Source organism: Penicillium angulare, assembly GCF_028827245.1.
Source record: "Penicillium angulare strain IBT 27051 chromosome Unknown utg000004l_segment0_segment0, whole genome shotgun sequence".
Classification (NCBI taxonomy): domain Eukaryota; kingdom Fungi; phylum Ascomycota; class Eurotiomycetes; order Eurotiales; family Aspergillaceae; genus Penicillium; species Penicillium angulare.
Window position 1 is genome coordinate 2455962 of NW_026623163.1, and position 17565 is coordinate 2473526.

Here is a 17565-nt window from a genome sequence, read left to right on the forward strand (position 1 = left end):
GTGAAGCAAGCAGGCGCGTGGGGAGCTCTCTTCTCAACAAGCAACTAGATAGCCAAACCATAACCGAAAAGCTTCAGTCATCTCTGTCCTTTCTTACTGAGAATGCGCAGCCTTCTTCATTAGTCTTCTGATTGTCTCAATTACACCGTCTACCACCATCACACCTCCACGCCTTCAAACATTTTTTTCACCATGACCGAGGACAAGCCGCAGACACCACAGGCGCTTCAGCCGGCCACACAAGAGGCACAGACCCAATTTCTTTCGGATGTTATCTCTACCTACCGCCCGATAAAAGTAAGTTAAGTTTTTCTCAACTGTAGATCAATTGGCAATGGTTGACCTCTTATCTTATATACACCAGTCATTCAAGGGCTCTAAACCAGATACCCCCAACTACGTGACTTCCCTCGATTTCGATGATACAGGCGATTTCTTAGTTACTGCTGGCGACGATGACGTCATCCAGATCTATGATGTTAAAGAGGGCAAGCCGAAGAAATCAGTTCCAAGTAAGAAGTATGGTGTCCACCTTGCTCGATTCACGCACCACCAACGCCAGGTTCTCCACGCAAGTACAAAAGTTGATAACAGCTTGCGGTTGCTGGATCTTCATAATGAAGGCTACATTCGGTACTTTACCGACCATACGGATACAGTAACCAGCTTGGCTTTGGCACCTTCGGCGGACCATTTCGTTTCTGCTGGCAAGGACGATACAGTCACGGTCTGGGACCTGGCATCCCGTAATGCACAGGGGAAGCTAAAACTTGCAACCCCTTACTTAGTTGCATTTGACCCCTCTGGATCGGTGCTTGCCGTCGGCTCCCAATCCACATCATCTGTTCTTCTCTATGATTTCCGAAATTATGACAAAGCACCATTCGCGACCTTCGACTTGGGTCCATTTGAGGAAGTCCATACACCAAATACCAAGGGCCGTGCTTGGACACGTTTGGAATTCTCCAACGATGGGAAATTCCTGATGGTGGGAACTGACTTCCACGGTCATTTTGTTTTGGATGCATTCGATGGATCTCTCAAGGCTTTTCTTGCTGGCAAAGGCGGCTCACCTGGCCGTGCTGCTCCGCTATCCACAACTGGAAAGCCTCGCGGGCAAGGCGATGCAAGCTTCACACCTGATGGCCGTTACGTTATCGGTGGTAATGGAGAACGGTCAGGGGTGCTTGTGTGGGATCTTCATCAGCAAATCCAGTCCAACGACCAGTTGTATCCCATGGAAACACTTCCAAACAGAACCCGAACTTCTCTTATCGAGTACAATCCCCGCTACAATATGCTCGTTAGTGCCGACAAAGAGACCGTTTTATGGCTTCCTGATGAGCCTTCGAAAGCATCAGAGAAGTAGTGCTTGATACCAAGCCGTTCGATTACTGTACTCCCAAGTCATATCAACTCCACTGGTCGACATTATTCCCTTTTAATTGATTTCTACGAAGCAAAACACAGATACCCAATTTCAAAATTTCAAAAACCGTCTGACTCTATGGTTTCTATCACCAATTTGCTACCAACATAACCGCTTTATCTTCGCATGCATTGAATGTATTACTGTCTAGTTCCGACCCCTTTCTTTCCCAACCAAACTGCGGGCAGTATCGCAGACCCATACATCAGGGCCTTCAAGATCTTCATCTTCCCCGCGACTCTTTTCAATAGTGGTCTCGATCTGCCTATAGATCGTTCGATTGCTAGTAATGGTTGTAATGCCTGCGGCCCACCCATACATGAACACGCTGTAGTTGATATCAGATAAGCCTTCGGCAACGTCGTCGGCAACCGAGGGGAGATTTTTATTTGCAAGGCATGTCTTGATCTCTGGCTGGGCATCCACAATTCTGACGGGAAGGGCCCAATCTTCAGGGACGTGATAGTCAGACAACGCCTGGAACTGTTCAACAAGCGCTTTGCGGTCCACATTCTTGCCCAGCAAGTTCTCTAGCAAAATTTCCATGCGAGCCTTCTCTGCTGGAGTTCCGATGAGGTCCACGATTTCTCGCATACGTGTGGCTGCCTCGCTGCTGCAGAGTAAATCGCGAGATCCCATAGCGGGCCAGAGTTCGCTGGGAAGCAGGGGCATGTCTTTCTCAACCTCTATTTGCCGGACGATGGCTCTATGGAAAGATGGCAACACCGGTATATTTTTGATGTGAGACAGGTCTGACACCATAGCAAGCAGCAAGGTACAATCGACATTGAGAGTGGGAGTGAACTTCTTGAATGGCTGAGGAAGCAGTCGAGCCAGATCTTTCTTGCCTTGTCTCGCTGCTAGAGTCTCTTTGCATTCGACTTGGACTCCATAACTCCGTATCTCAGACAGAATATCATCAATCTCAGGAACATTCCCTTCCCCGATCTTTGGTAAAACAATTCGTACCCGAGGGTGTTTATACCTCTCCCGCGTAGCATTGGACGCTTTCCTCAAATCCCGAGCGAGCTTGATTAGCTCCATCTCATCGTCGTCATCGTCATCACCAGGATCATTTCCATCAAAATTTCGCAATACAGTTCTTTTTGCAGGCCCGTCACTCCCTGCATCAGAGGACTCATCATCACTCTCTGCCTCCCATCCTTTCTTCGCCATTTCAAAAAGTAACCTGCTCTCCGAAATAGTCGACACCTTAACCCACTCATCTCCATCATCAGCCACAATATCCACATAAGCACTCTTGCGTTTATCCTTATTGACCGGCTTATCACCACCTCCTTTGCCAACAGAACCCCCCTTCTGAGACTCCATCGATTCTACATCCCAGTAGAAACGTTTCCCCATAGAAAGTAAGCCTTCACAAGAATCCCTCGCAGTATCCCAAACAGACTGGTAAAACGGCATATTAGACGACCGCAATGCATGGACCATTCGCATTTCAAGCTCAGAGTCAAGATCGATCTCCTGCTCCAATTCAGATTCCGAATCGATGTCCTCCGCTTCTGTTCCTGCTTGTTTGTTTCCGGGTGCAACTACAGTAACCTTCTCTGCAGTATTGTCTTTAGATTTCTGAATTTGGGCCTTAATTCTTTCCTCTAGCTTCACAAGCATTTTCAGCTCGGAGTTGACGTTCGAGCGAAACTGGCGGACTTCGACGACTTGTGGGTTCCGAAGTGTTTTTTCGAGAAGGGCCTGGAAGGCGTCTACTTCGTTTAGGAGATTGACGCATTGTTGATTGAGCTGTGCGGACTCTTTGGTAGAGGCTTTGCCTTGCGATGTATTTGAGTAGTGTGTCATTTTTCTTGTATTGCGATTGCGGGGGAGGGGTAGGTGGGTTGAGAGGCCGATAAGGGTGTTTTTACAGAGGTTTGGGCGTGTATGAAAAATCGAGTCTATTTAAGCCAAAGTCCAATGTTTGGTTTTGTTTGAGGAATGAGGCCAATTCTGGGTGTGTGCGTGGGCGGCGCGCCTGCAACAAACTCAAGGATGGTGTTTGTTGCGCGGGGTTGATGCCCAGGTACGGATCGCGATGAAATCAATTTTTGCAGACAATTTCGACTTATATAGCGCAAGTCACAGGAAATTGTTGCGGTCGTTCAGGTTAGGAGTAAGAGGAAGAAGGAAGGACTTGAGGATATTTAAAGTTGAAAGACAGCAAGCCGCGGAACCGTAGAATAGTTTATCGGTAGTGATGGACCCGCTTGGGTGAAGTTCTCTATATGACTCAAGGGGTCAAGATCCACCTGCTCGAAAACCCTCGGAGCTTCTGCCAGATTACGTAGATCTGATTGAGTCTTCAAGCACGATAGACTCGTGCCATTTAAATGTTGGCTCGTATATACCTATCCATCATTACTATGTACTACATGCTGCTCTCTTTTGGATAAGATTCTAATCGAAGTGAGATAATTCGTTGCTGGTGCAGAAAGCTATTCAACATATACTAAGGGCCCAAGATACACAATATTTCAGGAATAGTAGATACCTGTCACTAACAAGAGGGAAAGAAATCAAAAGTGAAACCAACGCCGTGACATGCTTGTAGTCCCAGTGTAAATCTGCAGATAGCGGCGTCGGGTCTCCGTACATGGTAGTTGTTCTACCGCTACCAGTCAATGTGGGCTACATTGCAAACGACAGCCCATCATACAAATCCAATCTTAATTTAGAATTTAGTGTGTGAGTCTTTGATGCTCATCTGAGTTTCTTGGAGACTCCTCATCTTCAGACCACTTGTCTTCGTCGCCCACAGCGAAGATAGTCTCCTCATCAAGGGACTGGCGTTGGGCCGATGACACAGGCTTTGGCGGGATGGGAGAGAGGTCACGGTGACCCGCGGCACGGGAGCTACCGGGGTAATCAGGAGGGGCATCGAAAGGGTCCTCCTCATCGAGACCACTACCGAAGGAACGGATCTCGAAGCCATCGTCATCTTGGGCAAGCTGCATGTCTTGTTAATATACAAAATTTACACATATCGTTTGTTGGGGAGTAGAAACTTACCTCGTCACTCATGGCGAAGCGTCGGTTGTTGGCAGTTGGTCGCCACAGGTAGGCCACGAAGCAGATGTCAAAGAAGTACACCAGGTTGAGCCAGCCGTCCAGCACAAACCATCGGGACTTCCAGTGCTCAGGGACAAAGCTCTCATCGCTATGGCCAGCAAAAACAAAGGAGTTAATGAAGAAGAAGCCGAAGATGACGATAATGCTGCCAAGAATGCACCACCACAGCTTCTTGTACATCAATGCCTTGGTCTTCTGTTTGCGATCGATGAGATCCTTCATGGTGGCATTGAGAGAGTTCAAAGTCCAGACATAGAAAGCAGTCAAAGTTCCAGCCAGGGGCAGAACGATCAGAAGCACCAGAGGCCCAGCACTGTCAGGGGTGATGGTCAGACTGGCAACGGAGTAGACGACTGCGAAGACAAAGTGAGCGATGGCCAGTATGCGAACATAGATCATTGCACGTCCAAGCGATGGCTTGACAACGCCATAGCCCATACACACAATAAGCAACAGGAAGAACGAGAAAGCATTTCGGCCAGCGTTTAGAACAGCAACAATGATCATCAACGCCTTCGCTCCTGCGTTCAGACCATGAATGTTTTGGAAGTTGTAGAATCCCCAGGTCATCAACTGCTCAACAATCAAGAACACTACGATGGCAGTGATATAGTTCTGGACGGGCAGAATGTCGTGGCGGTTTTGCACATAAAGGAAGGCCCAGAAGACCCCGACAACAGCGTAGACGATTGTCAAAGCACCATAGAAAGGTAGCTTAGCGATTTGCGCAGCGGGAAGCTCTCCGTAAGAGTTACGGAAGGTGACCACAGCGTCATAGCTCACATCGTCGTATTTATAGGTGGTCACGCAGTAGAAACCGGTCTTATGCACGGGGTACTTCACGGCGTCGGGGTCGTTAAGGTGGATGGCCTCAGACATTATAGGGTTCTTAGAAACATCGCTCGCGTTGTTCGCCAGAATAAATGAACCGATCTGCTCCGTTGTGCAAAGTTTGGCATCGACGCTGTTCTGGTCGCAAATGGTGTCCCTGGAACCATCCTGATCATCTCCTTCGCGCCACTTCCCAATCAACTTTTCATCCTCCCATTCAAAGATAACCAAGCTGGCCAATGGATCGCCACCATCTGTCCCAGCTGTCTTCGAAAACTTCACCAAGATGAAAGGGTCGACACTTCCGCCCCAAGACTTCCGGCTGTACATCCCTGAACAACGTTGTCGATGCGCCTCATCGGATTTCTGTGTAAGATGGCATCAGCAAACTGAGATAGACACATTAGTTAGTCAGGATTTCACTGATAGATCTCACCAATTCCACATCATTGGCAAGCACTGAGCCTGCCAATAAGGCCGTGAGGCCTAATGTCCGGAGCCAGCTCTTCATCGGGATCAGGCAGCAGATGCAGCTCCAGGGTTCGCAAAGAAATATTGAGCAAGACCACGTCGCATCCAAACAGTATATGATGCGAGTAATTCAATGAGATAGAATGTCGTGTAATTTCAGGTCAAACTTGTGATAAGATGTCACTGCCGGAATTGTCGAGCTCAAAGCGTGGCCTCCGCTCAGCTCGGGGGGAACCACGCATTTGGGGATTACTTAAGCACGGCAGCGCCACATGCATTTCATTTTCTTTTTTGTTCGTGATCGGCATTTGCTCTGTTCTGTTCTATATACCGCTCATACTTTTTCAATTTATAAGAAATGGCGGCCAAAGAACTCACGGGCTCTTGCATGGACTGCAAAGATGCTGATGCCGTCTTGACTACCCGGAATAGGTCACTTTGTGGGTATGTTGTCTACATTTTACAATTGACATTTGAACCCCACCAAGCATAGTGCTAATTTTATTGAAGTCCCTGCTACCAGGTCTTTCTAGAACACAAGGTTTATAAACGTATGGAGAGATACAGGAAGTATCCAGACCCAGGATCACCGTCGTATCGATTACTCCTTCCGCTTTCCCTCGGGGTCTCGTCTTCCTCTCTGTTGCGAATGTTAAATACGGGCATGGATCGCCAGCTTTCTAAAAATGCGAGAACATCATACACCGTTGAAGTACTTGCTATTGAGCCATTTACCCACGCGTTCGACGAAGCCTCATACACCAAACGATATCAAGCAGCTCGGGAGTCCTTCTCCAAGTATAATTTCAATCGGATTCCGCTCCACAGTATCTTTGACTATGTTCCCAACATGACGGAGGCTATGGAGGAGTATGTGGGTTCTCGATTTAAAGATGATACTACTCGATCCAACGAAGAACGTCTGGCTGCTTTTCGCAGCGCCAACTCCACTGCAACATCGAAGGCGGACCTTGACAATGTTCTATTTACACAGCTTGTTGTGGGTTATGCGAAGCATGCGGGCTGTGAGTCCATTCTCTGGGCGGATTCAGATACTAGCCTTGCGGCGAAGACCCTTGCTGGTGCCGCTAAAGGCCGCGGTGCCGCTTTAACGTGGCAAGTATCAGATGCAATGTCCCCTTGGGGGGTACGATTTGATTTCCCATGCCGTGATATCTCCAAACCAGAGCTGGCACTATACGAGTCCGTTTCCCCAGACCTTTCCGACATGGTTATTCCAGACGAACCATTGTCGGAGAACATTCTCACAAAAAACCTGTCTATCGATGAACTTATGTTGCGGTACGTGACTACCCAGGGCGAAAAATACCCTGGTGTCATGGCGAATGTGTCAAGGACTGCAAATAAACTTGACTCCTACTCATCGCTTGACAGTACTGTTTGCTCGCTGTGTGGGGCAATAGTAGAGAATGTTAAGGGCAATGAAACTGGAATTACGGTTTCCAGCCAGTTCTCTTTGAAAAAGCCTCAGTTTTGCTATGGATGCACGCGATCTCGTCCCGAGATTAATGCTTAAGAAATTAAATTTGGAGATATATCCGGAGACTCCGAAATACTATGCTACAAAAGACAAAAAGCCACGCGGTTTACAATTTTCCAAGCATCCTCACATCGTCAATAGGGTATCTAGAACCGTGGACTAAACCTCATGCATTTGTCCTCCACGTTCGAGGTCCTCCTCTGGCTGTCTTGCTCCACCAAACCACCTGGTAACCGATCGATTGGACCGAGGTTGTTTAGCGGGGGCAGGTCGGGCAGGGTGTGCGTCATGTGTATCTCTAGCCTCACCAGACCGATGGTCATCATAGTATGTTGGCGGGGAATTTTCCACCACTCCGCTCTCCTGCTTGTCAAATTCATCCGCAAGGCTGTGATCGATCTGTCGCGGGCTTCGTCGATCCTGCCGTCTGCTCGAACTGTTTCGTCTGCTCGACCTTCCACTTGAACTGTTGCGTCTGGAAAGAGCCTTGGCGCCCTTCTCACGCAGATGTTTCTCGAGAATGACCGCATTTCTTGTGTTGCACTTGTAAATCGCATCGGCGAGATCACCAATGAACGGCACAAGGCCAATGACGAAGTCAATAACCACGTTCATCAGCATCATCCATCTCAATCGTGACGGAAGTCCACCTTCAACATTATCACATGTTCTCACCACCATCATAGCGAGCGCAGCATCTCCAGCATCACCGATACTATATCATAACAATCAGATTGTATTGTTGGAAGCAAGGACGTGGGATTCTTACAATGGCACGAGCCCAATCACACTGCCCCAGCCAAAGCGAACACCGCATAGATTGAACAGGGCGTAGTCGAGACGATATGCTCGGCGCTTGACTTGTGTGAGAATTTTGGCATCATGTTCGGATAACCCTGGCGGGATAGCCTTGCGGCGCTTTTGCTTCTTCTTGCCAAATGCGCGACCGAGTCGAGAAGCAGGCACCTCTTCAAAGTAGGGATCCTAGAAAATAAAACAAATCCATTAGTTCCTGCAGCAGCAGTAAACAATCAGAGTAAACTCACCTCTGTTCCAAAGCGGTTTTTCGCTGACTCTGCAAGCACGCGCTTGCTCACCATCGAAACTAAGGCGTTCGACATATTGGCAGAAGCGATTGTGCTATCACTGTTGTAATAGAATAGAAAGGAACTCTTGCGACGAGCTTAGGAATGCCGTCAAATATAATATTTTGAAAGTTCAAGGGGTCTCGAAATAAAATTCACTCTGAAACCATTCTTCGGTTCAACAAGGCAACCCGCGTTTCAATATGCGCCGACGTTGGTTTTGAATGACAAAGAACAGTCGATGGAGTGAAAGGAAAAAGAAAGGGAGGTGGGTTTCACTGATGAATGGATGACAGGGTTGAGACAGGAAGATTTGGGCGCCAGCAACGTCATTCCCCGGTCTTCATTAATTAATCCTGGCACTTGTGTCGATCTGTGGCGGTGCAAAGGACGTGTACCTTGTGATGTAGCTTGTTCAGCTGGTCCGTGGTCCGTGAGTTGTGGCGGTGCCTTCTCCTCATTGGTGTGGCGTTATACGTACTGTACGGAGTACTTGTAGATTGTACAGTTTGGTGCCTGATTGAATATTGATTAGCAAGGAACCGACCTGGCCACATGTATGCACCAAGATAACTTGAATCTTCTAATTTATTTGTTTATCGCTTATGTCCATACACACGAGGCCCAGAAAGATGGCCTCAAGTTGTATAGATACAGCTGCAATTTGGGATGTGTTTTTCCTGTTTAATATTGGTGGCCATATGTTATTTTCATGATAATAAATGAATAATCTGAAGTTAGCATTCTGAATATCATTTATATTATTATTTCACCTACAATGACATCCTATTCTGCATTATCATAGTTCTTGTTGCTTCCTCAGCCTTATAGTAGCATGTGGTTCACCGCCTGGCAGTATTCACATGACATGAGCGAACTGCCCACCGCCTTACCCAATCGTCACTCGGGCTGTTCCCAGTTCCGCCTTCCACAGAAGCTCTCCCCTCTGGTGAACCTGACTTCTTACTACCCTAACATAGTATTTTACTTCCTTTTACTACCGAGAGGATCGCCAGAATATCCACATCCCATTTCCAAAAAACTGCAAGCTTTTCGTTCGGCGCCTGACATCTGTCGCATTCGCGGCCCGAGCAATACACTTAGTTTCGGTTGTCTGTGCTGAGATGCTAAGCTTCGTCGCCCAGTATGACCGGAACAAAGATGCAACTAGAAGATTGTTAGTTTGTGCTACTGTTCTTGCATGAAAATTTTGTTTACTGATTATTACTGTTTCATCGTGGCAGGGCTGGATGACTTATGCGTCCGCTTCATTATCAACTTGCCCCGTGAGGAGCTCGAATCTGTCGAACGAATCTGCTTCCAGGTTGAAGAAGCGCAATGGTTTTACGAAGATTTCATTCGCCCGCTCGATCCCGGGCTGCCTTCACTCTCTCTGAAAGCTTTCGCACTCCGCATTTTCCAACACTGCCCGCTCATGTCGCAATGGTCCCACTACCATCACATCACCGCATTCTCAGAGTTTCTGGCCTACAAGACCCGTGTCCCTGTTCGAGGCGCAATCTTGTTGAGCCAGGAAATGGACGAGGTCGTGTTGGTGAAGGGTTGGAAGAAGGGGGCCAATTGGAGCTTCCCGCGCGGCAAGATCAATAAAGGAGAGAAGGACCTGGATTGCGCCATACGCGAGGTTTACGAAGAGACAGGATTTGATGTGCGTGAGGCAAATCTAGTACAAGATGACGATGCTGTCAAGCATATCGAAATCTCTATGCGCGAGCAGCACATGAGGCTCTATGTCTTTCGCGGTGTTCCCCGCGACACTTATTTTGAACCTCGGACACGGAAGGAAATCAGCAAAATTGAATGGTACAAGCTTTCGGACCTTCCCACACTCAAAAAGAATAAGCAGGACGAGGGCCAGGCATTAGCAAATGCCAACAAGTTTTACATGGTCGCACCTTTCTTACACCCACTAAAGAAATGGATCGCGCAGCAGAAGAGACTCGTTCCAAAGCCCCAGGGTAACGCATTGGCCTCGCAGATTGAAGGTTATGTCTCAACGGACGAAAACGGGTTCCAATCAAATGGTGCAGGAACTCTATCTACCATTGCACAAGTTGTGCCAAGCGATCTGCCTGAGGTGACCTCCGTACAAGACGTACAAGATGCCTCATCCCATTTGAAAAAGATGCTCAATATTGGCGAAGCTATGCAGACTCGCAGTCCACCACTCAATCAACCTACCCAGAGTGCTGTAGTAGACCAGTCGAAATCGAATGCTTTGCTTACACTGTTGCGACAGGGCTCGCAGAACTCTGTCCCTCAGGCCCAGAATGTTCCTACACCCTCAGACACTCCCCAAACTGCACCTGCTATGCCTCGACTAGACCAACCAGACCACCTTGCGCCAAATTTCTTCCCTGGATTTCCCCAGCAACAGCAGAGCTTGCCTCTGTCGAATTTCATGCAGCAAACATCGCAGCAGCCTTACAGCAACGGACCGCAGCACTCAAACATGCGTCCTTCTCCTCAACATTCTTCGTTCTCTCCGATGGCAAGTCAATTAGAGCTTTCAGCGTCGCCTGCTATGCAACGAGTTCATCCAATGCAAGCACAGACCTACCACCACAATTATCCTGCATCCCACGCAAATGGCCCGGTTCTTCAAAGACAAGGCCCAGCTCCTTTCCAGCAGACTGGTGACCCTCATTTCTCTCAGCAGGCTCAGTCTCAATCCATGCAAGCTATGGTGCCACCAGCGAGCAAATTGCCTCCGCCAAAGCTTAACAGTCATTCTCTTGCGTTACTGGGAGTTTTTAAGAATGAATCGTCCCAAGTACCAAAGAGTCCTCAAGTTTCTGTCAATCTGGCAGCTCCAGCGCAGGCTCCCAATCAATTACGAAAGACATCGCAGCATCAAGATAGTCTTCTGAAACTGTTCGGCGGAAAGCCACCTTTACACTCTCCTCAGCCTGTAGAGCTATCTGGCCATCCCGTTCCTCAGGCACCGGCTGCACCTGCAGATGTTCAAATTCTCCAGCGAGCCCCACAACAGGCCAATTACCAGCCACAGCGTGTACCGAATTCAGTCAAGCCTGGTCAAATATCGGGGACTGTACCCGGTCCCATGAATATGCCACAGCTTGAGGCGATTCCTAAGACAACGCCGAAGAAAGGACCGAATAGCACCAACCGCAGGAACAACTCGTATCGACGGGATCACCAGCAGGCTCGACAATTTTCATCTCCTATCACCATATTACCCCGTCCACAGCCAGCCAAAGAGGATGCACCCTTGTCTGGACCTCGTGTTGAACAAACACAGCCTCAACATCAGTCTTTTATCACCCAACCACAAGCCCCTGAACCAGTGAAGCCTTTCCAGCCTCAGATTTTACGGCGTCCTGAGAAGACAGATTATGAGAACCTGATCACAGCTCCAGCAACGGAGAACATTGGAAATCCAGACACATCTATACAGACACAGGCAGCAGAGCTGGCTCCACAGAACAATTTTGATCGTCGACCCAGTCAGACACATGCTCAAAAGGAGACTCTTTTGTCTCTATTTGGTAAATCAGCTCCGTCTCCTCCCCCCGCACCCGGTGCGCAACAGGACCATCGGGCCACAGACACGAGTAACCCCTCGATCGCAGCAACTGGTCTTGTTAGTCCTCTTTCGTCTCGTCATGTTCCTAGCAGCGGGGAATCTCTTTCACGTCGTGGCACCCCTTCAGAGATTGACATAGTTCCTAATCGCATTGCATCACCAAATAACAAGGCGTTTCTTCTCGGGTATCTGCAGGGTGTTGCAAAGGGCAACAAATGATTTTTTTGTTTTTGTTTCATGTCTTACGGCCTTGCATTGTTCCAATCAGCCTGGAAACCCCATTGTGTCATACTAGACCCAAATACTTTCATCCATAGCAATAGTCTCATATTCGCGGTGCAGTTTTTATTGCAACCTACATCTATGTAGTACATTCATCTTTTCAAGTGCTTTTTTCTCTTCCTCAGAGTAGTGATATCCTATCTGACGCAAACAAGCATCTTGAACAGAAAATCGAATTGCCATAATCGAATTGCCATAATCGAATTTGAAAATAAATAAATAACAACAATAGAAAAATAGACTTAACGATGGTGGGAATCAACGAGTGGAGAAAGCTAAAGGAACAAAATATCAAACAGATCGAATAAATCGTAGCCTAGTGTGCACGTCGCCAATGTTCCTCCATGTTATCTTTTCTGTTGAAACATCTATCACACTTCCCATCCGGACACTCATAAGACCGTGGAGCAACATGCTGAGTTTCAATATGCCGCATCAATACAGCTTTGCGCGCAAATAAACCTGAGTATCGACAATCCTTCCACTTGCATTTAAATGGCCCACATAGATCACTATCGTAAACAAGAAAGAGAAATGTCAAAGGTTATCCCATCATACAGACTGGTGTGAATTCATACAGTTTCTTGCAACGATGGCTGCTATTAAATCCATGGCGACTTAAATGGCTCTGGTTTTTGCCAGGTGATTTTTCTCTATTTTCCAAACAGAGAGTCTGCTCTTCGTCAAGTATGGAAGGAGAGAAGCTAGCAGTCTGAGTATAGTTGCTAGAGTCATGGGAGTTTCTTCGAAGTTCATTGTTATAAGGCCCATCCCAGCTCGGGTAGGGATGTGGCGAGGCGAGAGTAGGTAGAGGCACGGGAGCAGGCCCTTGTGGTAACGATGTGGCTTGAAAGAAGGGACTGTACAAATGACTGTCCGCCGGCGACACGCTTGGCTCAGCAAAGTATAGAGCAGAGGATGGGTATGCTGGATTGACCGGAAGACACTGAAATAGACCGTGACCATTTCTCATGCCTCCAAAGCTGTTATGCGAAGGAAGTGCCATAAGGAACAAGTCTAATTCTTTTGAAAAATGTGGAAAAGCGGTAGAAAATGGAAAAAGATGGTTAGAATGCTATTAGAACAAGAGGTATCGAGGAGAAAAAAGTACTACATTGTTTGGGGTTTATCGCATTATTTAAATGTTTGAGCATCTCAGGGAACAGACCTGTTCGAAAGATCTAGACACCTGGACAGGAACTTCAAACGTCAGAGTGTCAAGCGACCATCTTCATACTGAATACACTAATTATCCCGTGGCGTCGATCTGCATTTATGGCTGCGTTGTCGTTCCTTTAGCCCCTCCCGTCGGTGCTGATTGTGGGGGAAATCCGCCCGGGTGAAATGAGCCCCGTTCGATCTCTGTTCTAGACTTCTCGAGATGCGAACCGCCTGGAATTCGATCTGGAGTCTAGATCCCTCTCTGCCCTGGGCGATCGTGATTCTGGATTTCTCCAAATCTTTGAATGTCCCTCGAAGGCCTATTTGTGTTCTAGATTTACATAAAGTAGCGGTATAGCTGCTTAAAGTATACTGTATGCTTGGGCACGGCCCGAATCTTGCACCCAAACACTGAAGTGGATCGAGTTCATTGCAGCCTTAAATATGCTAGAGAGCCTCGTTTAAATGCCGGTTGTTCAGATGCGATTTCTAAGCTTCCTTGCCTGCATCTGTTAGTATTAGTAGGTGCCCGAATGCCGAGGTTGCCGACTAGTATATATTTCCCCGAGTCTGAGCCCTGGAGTCTTGCCGGCGGATTACGTTCAAGTTCAAGTTCTTACCTACGAACGCAATACTTGGGTAGTAGTACCTGTATCCATACAACGACCTAGAAATTTCTAGGCACCTACATACCTGCTTTTGTTCATGACACATACACTAATCCGAATACTCAAAGGCCACTTTAAACAATGCCAAATGCACATGACACTTGGAAATTACCAACCAGCTCTAAAGCTTCCTATTGGTCATTAGTAGTGGGGGAAACCAATTCTCCTAAATAGGAATAGCGTAGACAAACGAAGCCAACATTAAATCTGCCGCTATTTACCGCACAACGTCATGCTTCGCCAAAAGAAATACGCCGACTCACATTGGTCCCTCCCGAGGTCCAATTCAAAGCTCAACCATGATGCGCCCTCGCGTCTCTATCTGCAGCCGTTGCCTGGCACGAAAAAGGCCATTCTCAACAACCGTTTCCCGAACCGAACAAGCCAAAAATGCAGCAACCCCACCTGAAGCCGGTTATACTCGGCTGACAAATAGAGGTCTAATCTCCATCGCCGGTATCGACAGCGCAACTTTTCTGCAGGGCTTGATTACACAGAATATGCTAGTAGCTGGTGACCCGAGCAAACCAATTCGACGAACCGGCTCATACACAGCTTTTCTTAACTCTCAAGGACGTATCCTGAACGATGCATTCATTTATCCGGACCCGGTCCCCAACAGCAATGATCTGGAATGGCTGGTTGAGGTAGACAAGAATGAAGTACCAGTCTTACTCAAACACTTGAAAAAGCATAAGCTCCGCGCAAAGTTGAAGCTTCGGGCTATTGAAGAAGGAGAACGCACTATCTGGTCATCTTGGAAGAATCACGAACAACCGCGGTGGGCTGCATACAACCTGGAATCGGAATCGGCTTCCGTACCTTCCTCTTCGTCGTCAGATATTATTGGATGTGTCGATACCCGTGCCCCCGGATTTGGGTTACGTCTTGTGACTTCTGGCCCCGAGGACCTGCGTAGCCACCTTCCGGATGAATCGCAACTTGCAGGTTCGGAGGTTGGATTGGATTCATACACTGTGCGGAGGATCCTGAATGCTGTTCCGGAGGGCCAGTCGGAGATTATTCGCGACTCATCATTGCCAATGGAGTGTAATATGGATATGGCACGTGCCATTGACTTCCGCAAGGGCTGCTATGTTGGCCAAGAGCTGACAATCCGCACACATCACACTGGTGTGGTGCGTAAGCGCATGCTCCCGGTCCAGTTCTACACGCAGGATACCAAATTGACAGATGGTCCTACCTATGATCCCTCTGCTGAGTTGGCGTTGCCGCCGACGGGGTCGAATATTATGAAGGCTGGTGGTCGTCGAGGTCGAAGTGCCGGCAAATTTTTGGAAGGAGTTGGGAATATTGGCCTTGCGCTGTGTCGTCTGGAGATGATGACGGATGTCGCGCTTACCGGCGAGGGAACACAGTATACACCTGATACTGAATTTAAGATCACATGGACTACAGAGTCAGAGCAGCCGGCGGAAGTCAAGTTACAAGCGTTTGTTCCTTCTTGGATCCGAGAGCACATTTCGTCTGGGGGCGTGCGGAAGGCAGCTCCACAGCCCGTGGACACCAATGGTGAGAGGGCACGCGAGTTTCTCGAACAACTTGAAGAGGAGCGGGCACAACGAGGAACGGACTAAAAAAAGCGGTTGATTCAAATCAATGCATGTATAATATGGCCATCTGTAGAATACCCATCTGTATAAACGAGCATATCTCTATTCTATAAAGTCCAAAGCTCGATACCTATATCTTCTGAGTAGTGTGATATTGGCTAGAATGTTCCAAATTTCATGTTTTAGTCCTAGTATCGCTTTTTGACATCGGCCATTCCCTCCGCAGATGTCAAAAACTTGTTGGATTTCGTTGTTCTTCTATTTTAACATGGGTAGAAAGGGCGGATTTGTAGCCTAATATGTAGACTAGAGCAGAGCTGGGTATTATAAAGCCCGCAATGAATTTTGACCATTCTCTATATCTATTTATTATGCCTCATTCTGGCAGGGGTATCTTTGTATAAGCTAAATTACATGAGGAGCATGAAAAACACATATAGTGTCATAGACCAGCGCATTTCGCACGATCAGCTAGCCTGCTTAGACGCCTCCGCAGCATCTGCGGCTTCGTCTTCCTGCGCAAGTTGATCTTCCAGCGCCTTTCGTTCTTTCTCCCGCTGCGCAGCCTTCATTTTCATCAGAACTTCATCTTGAAAAGAAGGCATGCCGGCAGGCCTTGCCGATGAATTGAACGAAGAAGCCTTTGGCATCCCACCAGCAGCAGAGGCGAAGGATCCAAATGAAGGAGCCTTGCCAGTCTTCGGCGCCGAGTTCAATCCCGGGAAGTTGAAGTTCGGAGCTGCAGCTGGATTGCCCGGGTCTGTAGAACATTTCGATGGAGCTGGTACAGAATCCTTAGTCGGTGCCGAGCTAGCAGTAGCTCCAAGATCTGGTCCGTCACCAGAAGCCCAGAACACAGAATCAACGAAAGTCCAATCTCGATCTGCGTGGCTTATCTTCTTCTTGCCATCCAAAACAGCCGCATGCGCACCGACAATAGACTCAAAAACAATCACTCCCGTGGCAATTGTGGCCTTGCCCTTCTTCCCCTCAATCTTCTTCCTCTTATCCTTCAGCATAAAAGCCGCTTCGACCTTCCCAAACTCTGCAAAAAGCGTCTTCAGCGAATCCACACCAACCTCCAGCCCGGATCCCTCCCGCTCCCACCGCACCTTCACAGACCGATCCAACTCCCCCACATTCGTGTCTTGCGACCGATCAACCTTCTGACTACTCCGATCTGCAGCCTTGCGCTTCTCCTCCTCTTCCCGGTCAATAACCTTCTGCTCCTCATCCAGCTCCTTCTGCAACTTCTCTGCCGCCTCTCGTCGCCTCCGCCTACCATCTTGTGCGATCCGCTCAATCTCCGCAGCCATTTTCGCCTCCGCATCGTCATCAGCCATCCACGACCGCTTCACGCCACGCTGTTGATCCGCGCCGGCTCGTTCGCGCTTTTCAAGATCATCAACCATCTCTCGCCTAGCGGCATCAAGTTGGTCTCTTTCGCGCTGCTTGCGCATTCGTGCTTCGCGCGCATTGTCGTAGAGTTGTTTGACATCTGGATCGGAGAGTACATCGTTTGCGATTTGGAGAGTGTGGAATTTGTCGATGTCGGCTTGGGTTGGGTTGGCAATCTTATCTGGGTGGTATTTTAGGGCTGTGCGACGGTATGCGCGACGAATTTCAGATTCGTTGGCTGCTGGGGATACGTCGAGGAGGGCGTAGAAATCTTGATCTGAGGCGGCATGCGCCTTTAGATCGTCTGTTGACATTTTGGCGAATTATCCGGGTTTGAGGATAAGGGGAAAGTATAAGGGATATGTGGTGGGATCCTTTATTGAAAAAAGAGGGAGTGGTGCCCTTTTGGCAGGGTGTTGAAGGTGGGGAGTGTGAAATACCAGTTGTTGCGGATTCGAGTTGGAAGGTTTGGGAAGATCAGACCCACACGAGCTAGTCATGTGCGATCCACTC

General features: G+C 48.2%; 8 protein-coding genes across 8 annotated transcripts; 4 read left to right on the forward strand and 4 right to left on the reverse strand.

The window, feature by feature from the left end:
* Positions 1-192: 192 nt before the first annotated feature.
* N7478_004850 (WD-repeat containing protein SWD2) lies at positions 193-1369 on the forward strand (the record flags this gene model as incomplete). The annotated part of the gene is made up of 2 exons (XM_056921064.1): positions 193-297; positions 365-1369. 2 exons carry the CDS (start codon positions 193-195, stop codon positions 1367-1369), a joined length of 1110 nt encoding a protein of 369 aa, XP_056779101.1.
* Positions 1370-1576: 207 nt separating this feature from the next.
* N7478_004851 (uncharacterized protein) lies at positions 1577-3247 on the reverse strand (the record flags this gene model as incomplete). The annotated part of the gene is made up of 1 exon (XM_056921065.1): positions 1577-3247. One exon carries the CDS (start codon positions 3245-3247, stop codon positions 1577-1579), a length of 1671 nt encoding a protein of 556 aa, XP_056779102.1.
* Positions 3248-4122: 875 nt separating this feature from the next.
* N7478_004852 (uncharacterized protein) lies at positions 4123-5855 on the reverse strand (the record flags this gene model as incomplete). The annotated part of the gene is made up of 3 exons (XM_056921066.1): positions 4123-4392; positions 4454-5710; positions 5781-5855. The coding sequence occupies 3 exons, from the start codon at positions 5853-5855 to the stop codon at positions 4123-4125; spliced, it is 1602 nt and encodes a 533-aa protein (XP_056779103.1).
* Positions 5856-6173: 318 nt separating this feature from the next.
* On the forward strand, positions 6174-7352 carry N7478_004853 (uncharacterized protein; the record flags this gene model as incomplete). Its single annotated transcript, XM_056921067.1, has 2 exons — positions 6174-6259; positions 6326-7352. 2 exons carry the CDS (start codon positions 6174-6176, stop codon positions 7350-7352), a joined length of 1113 nt encoding a protein of 370 aa, XP_056779104.1.
* A 123-nt stretch (positions 7353-7475) lies between these two features.
* On the reverse strand, positions 7476-8437 carry N7478_004854 (DUF4112 domain-containing protein; the record flags this gene model as incomplete). Its single annotated transcript, XM_056921068.1, has 3 exons — positions 7476-8031; positions 8086-8300; positions 8363-8437. The coding sequence occupies 3 exons, from the start codon at positions 8435-8437 to the stop codon at positions 7476-7478; spliced, it is 846 nt and encodes a 281-aa protein (XP_056779105.1).
* Positions 8438-9602: 1165 nt separating this feature from the next.
* Positions 9603-12188, forward strand: N7478_004855 (decapping enzyme complex catalytic subunit DCP2; the record flags this gene model as incomplete). Its single annotated transcript, XM_056921069.1, has 1 exon — positions 9603-12188. One exon carries the CDS (start codon positions 9603-9605, stop codon positions 12186-12188), a length of 2586 nt encoding a protein of 861 aa, XP_056779106.1.
* A 2191-nt stretch (positions 12189-14379) lies between these two features.
* Positions 14380-15678, forward strand: N7478_004856 (YgfZ/GcvT domain-containing protein; the record flags this gene model as incomplete). Its single annotated transcript, XM_056921070.1, has 1 exon — positions 14380-15678. One exon carries the CDS (start codon positions 14380-14382, stop codon positions 15676-15678), a length of 1299 nt encoding a protein of 432 aa, XP_056779107.1.
* A 443-nt stretch (positions 15679-16121) lies between these two features.
* N7478_004857 (putative cell cycle control protein (Cwf23)) lies at positions 16122-17366 on the reverse strand (the record flags this gene model as incomplete). The annotated part of the gene is made up of 1 exon (XM_056921071.1): positions 16122-17366. The coding sequence occupies one exon, from the start codon at positions 17364-17366 to the stop codon at positions 16122-16124; it is 1245 nt and encodes a 414-aa protein (XP_056779108.1).
* Positions 17367-17565: the final 199 nt, after the last annotated feature.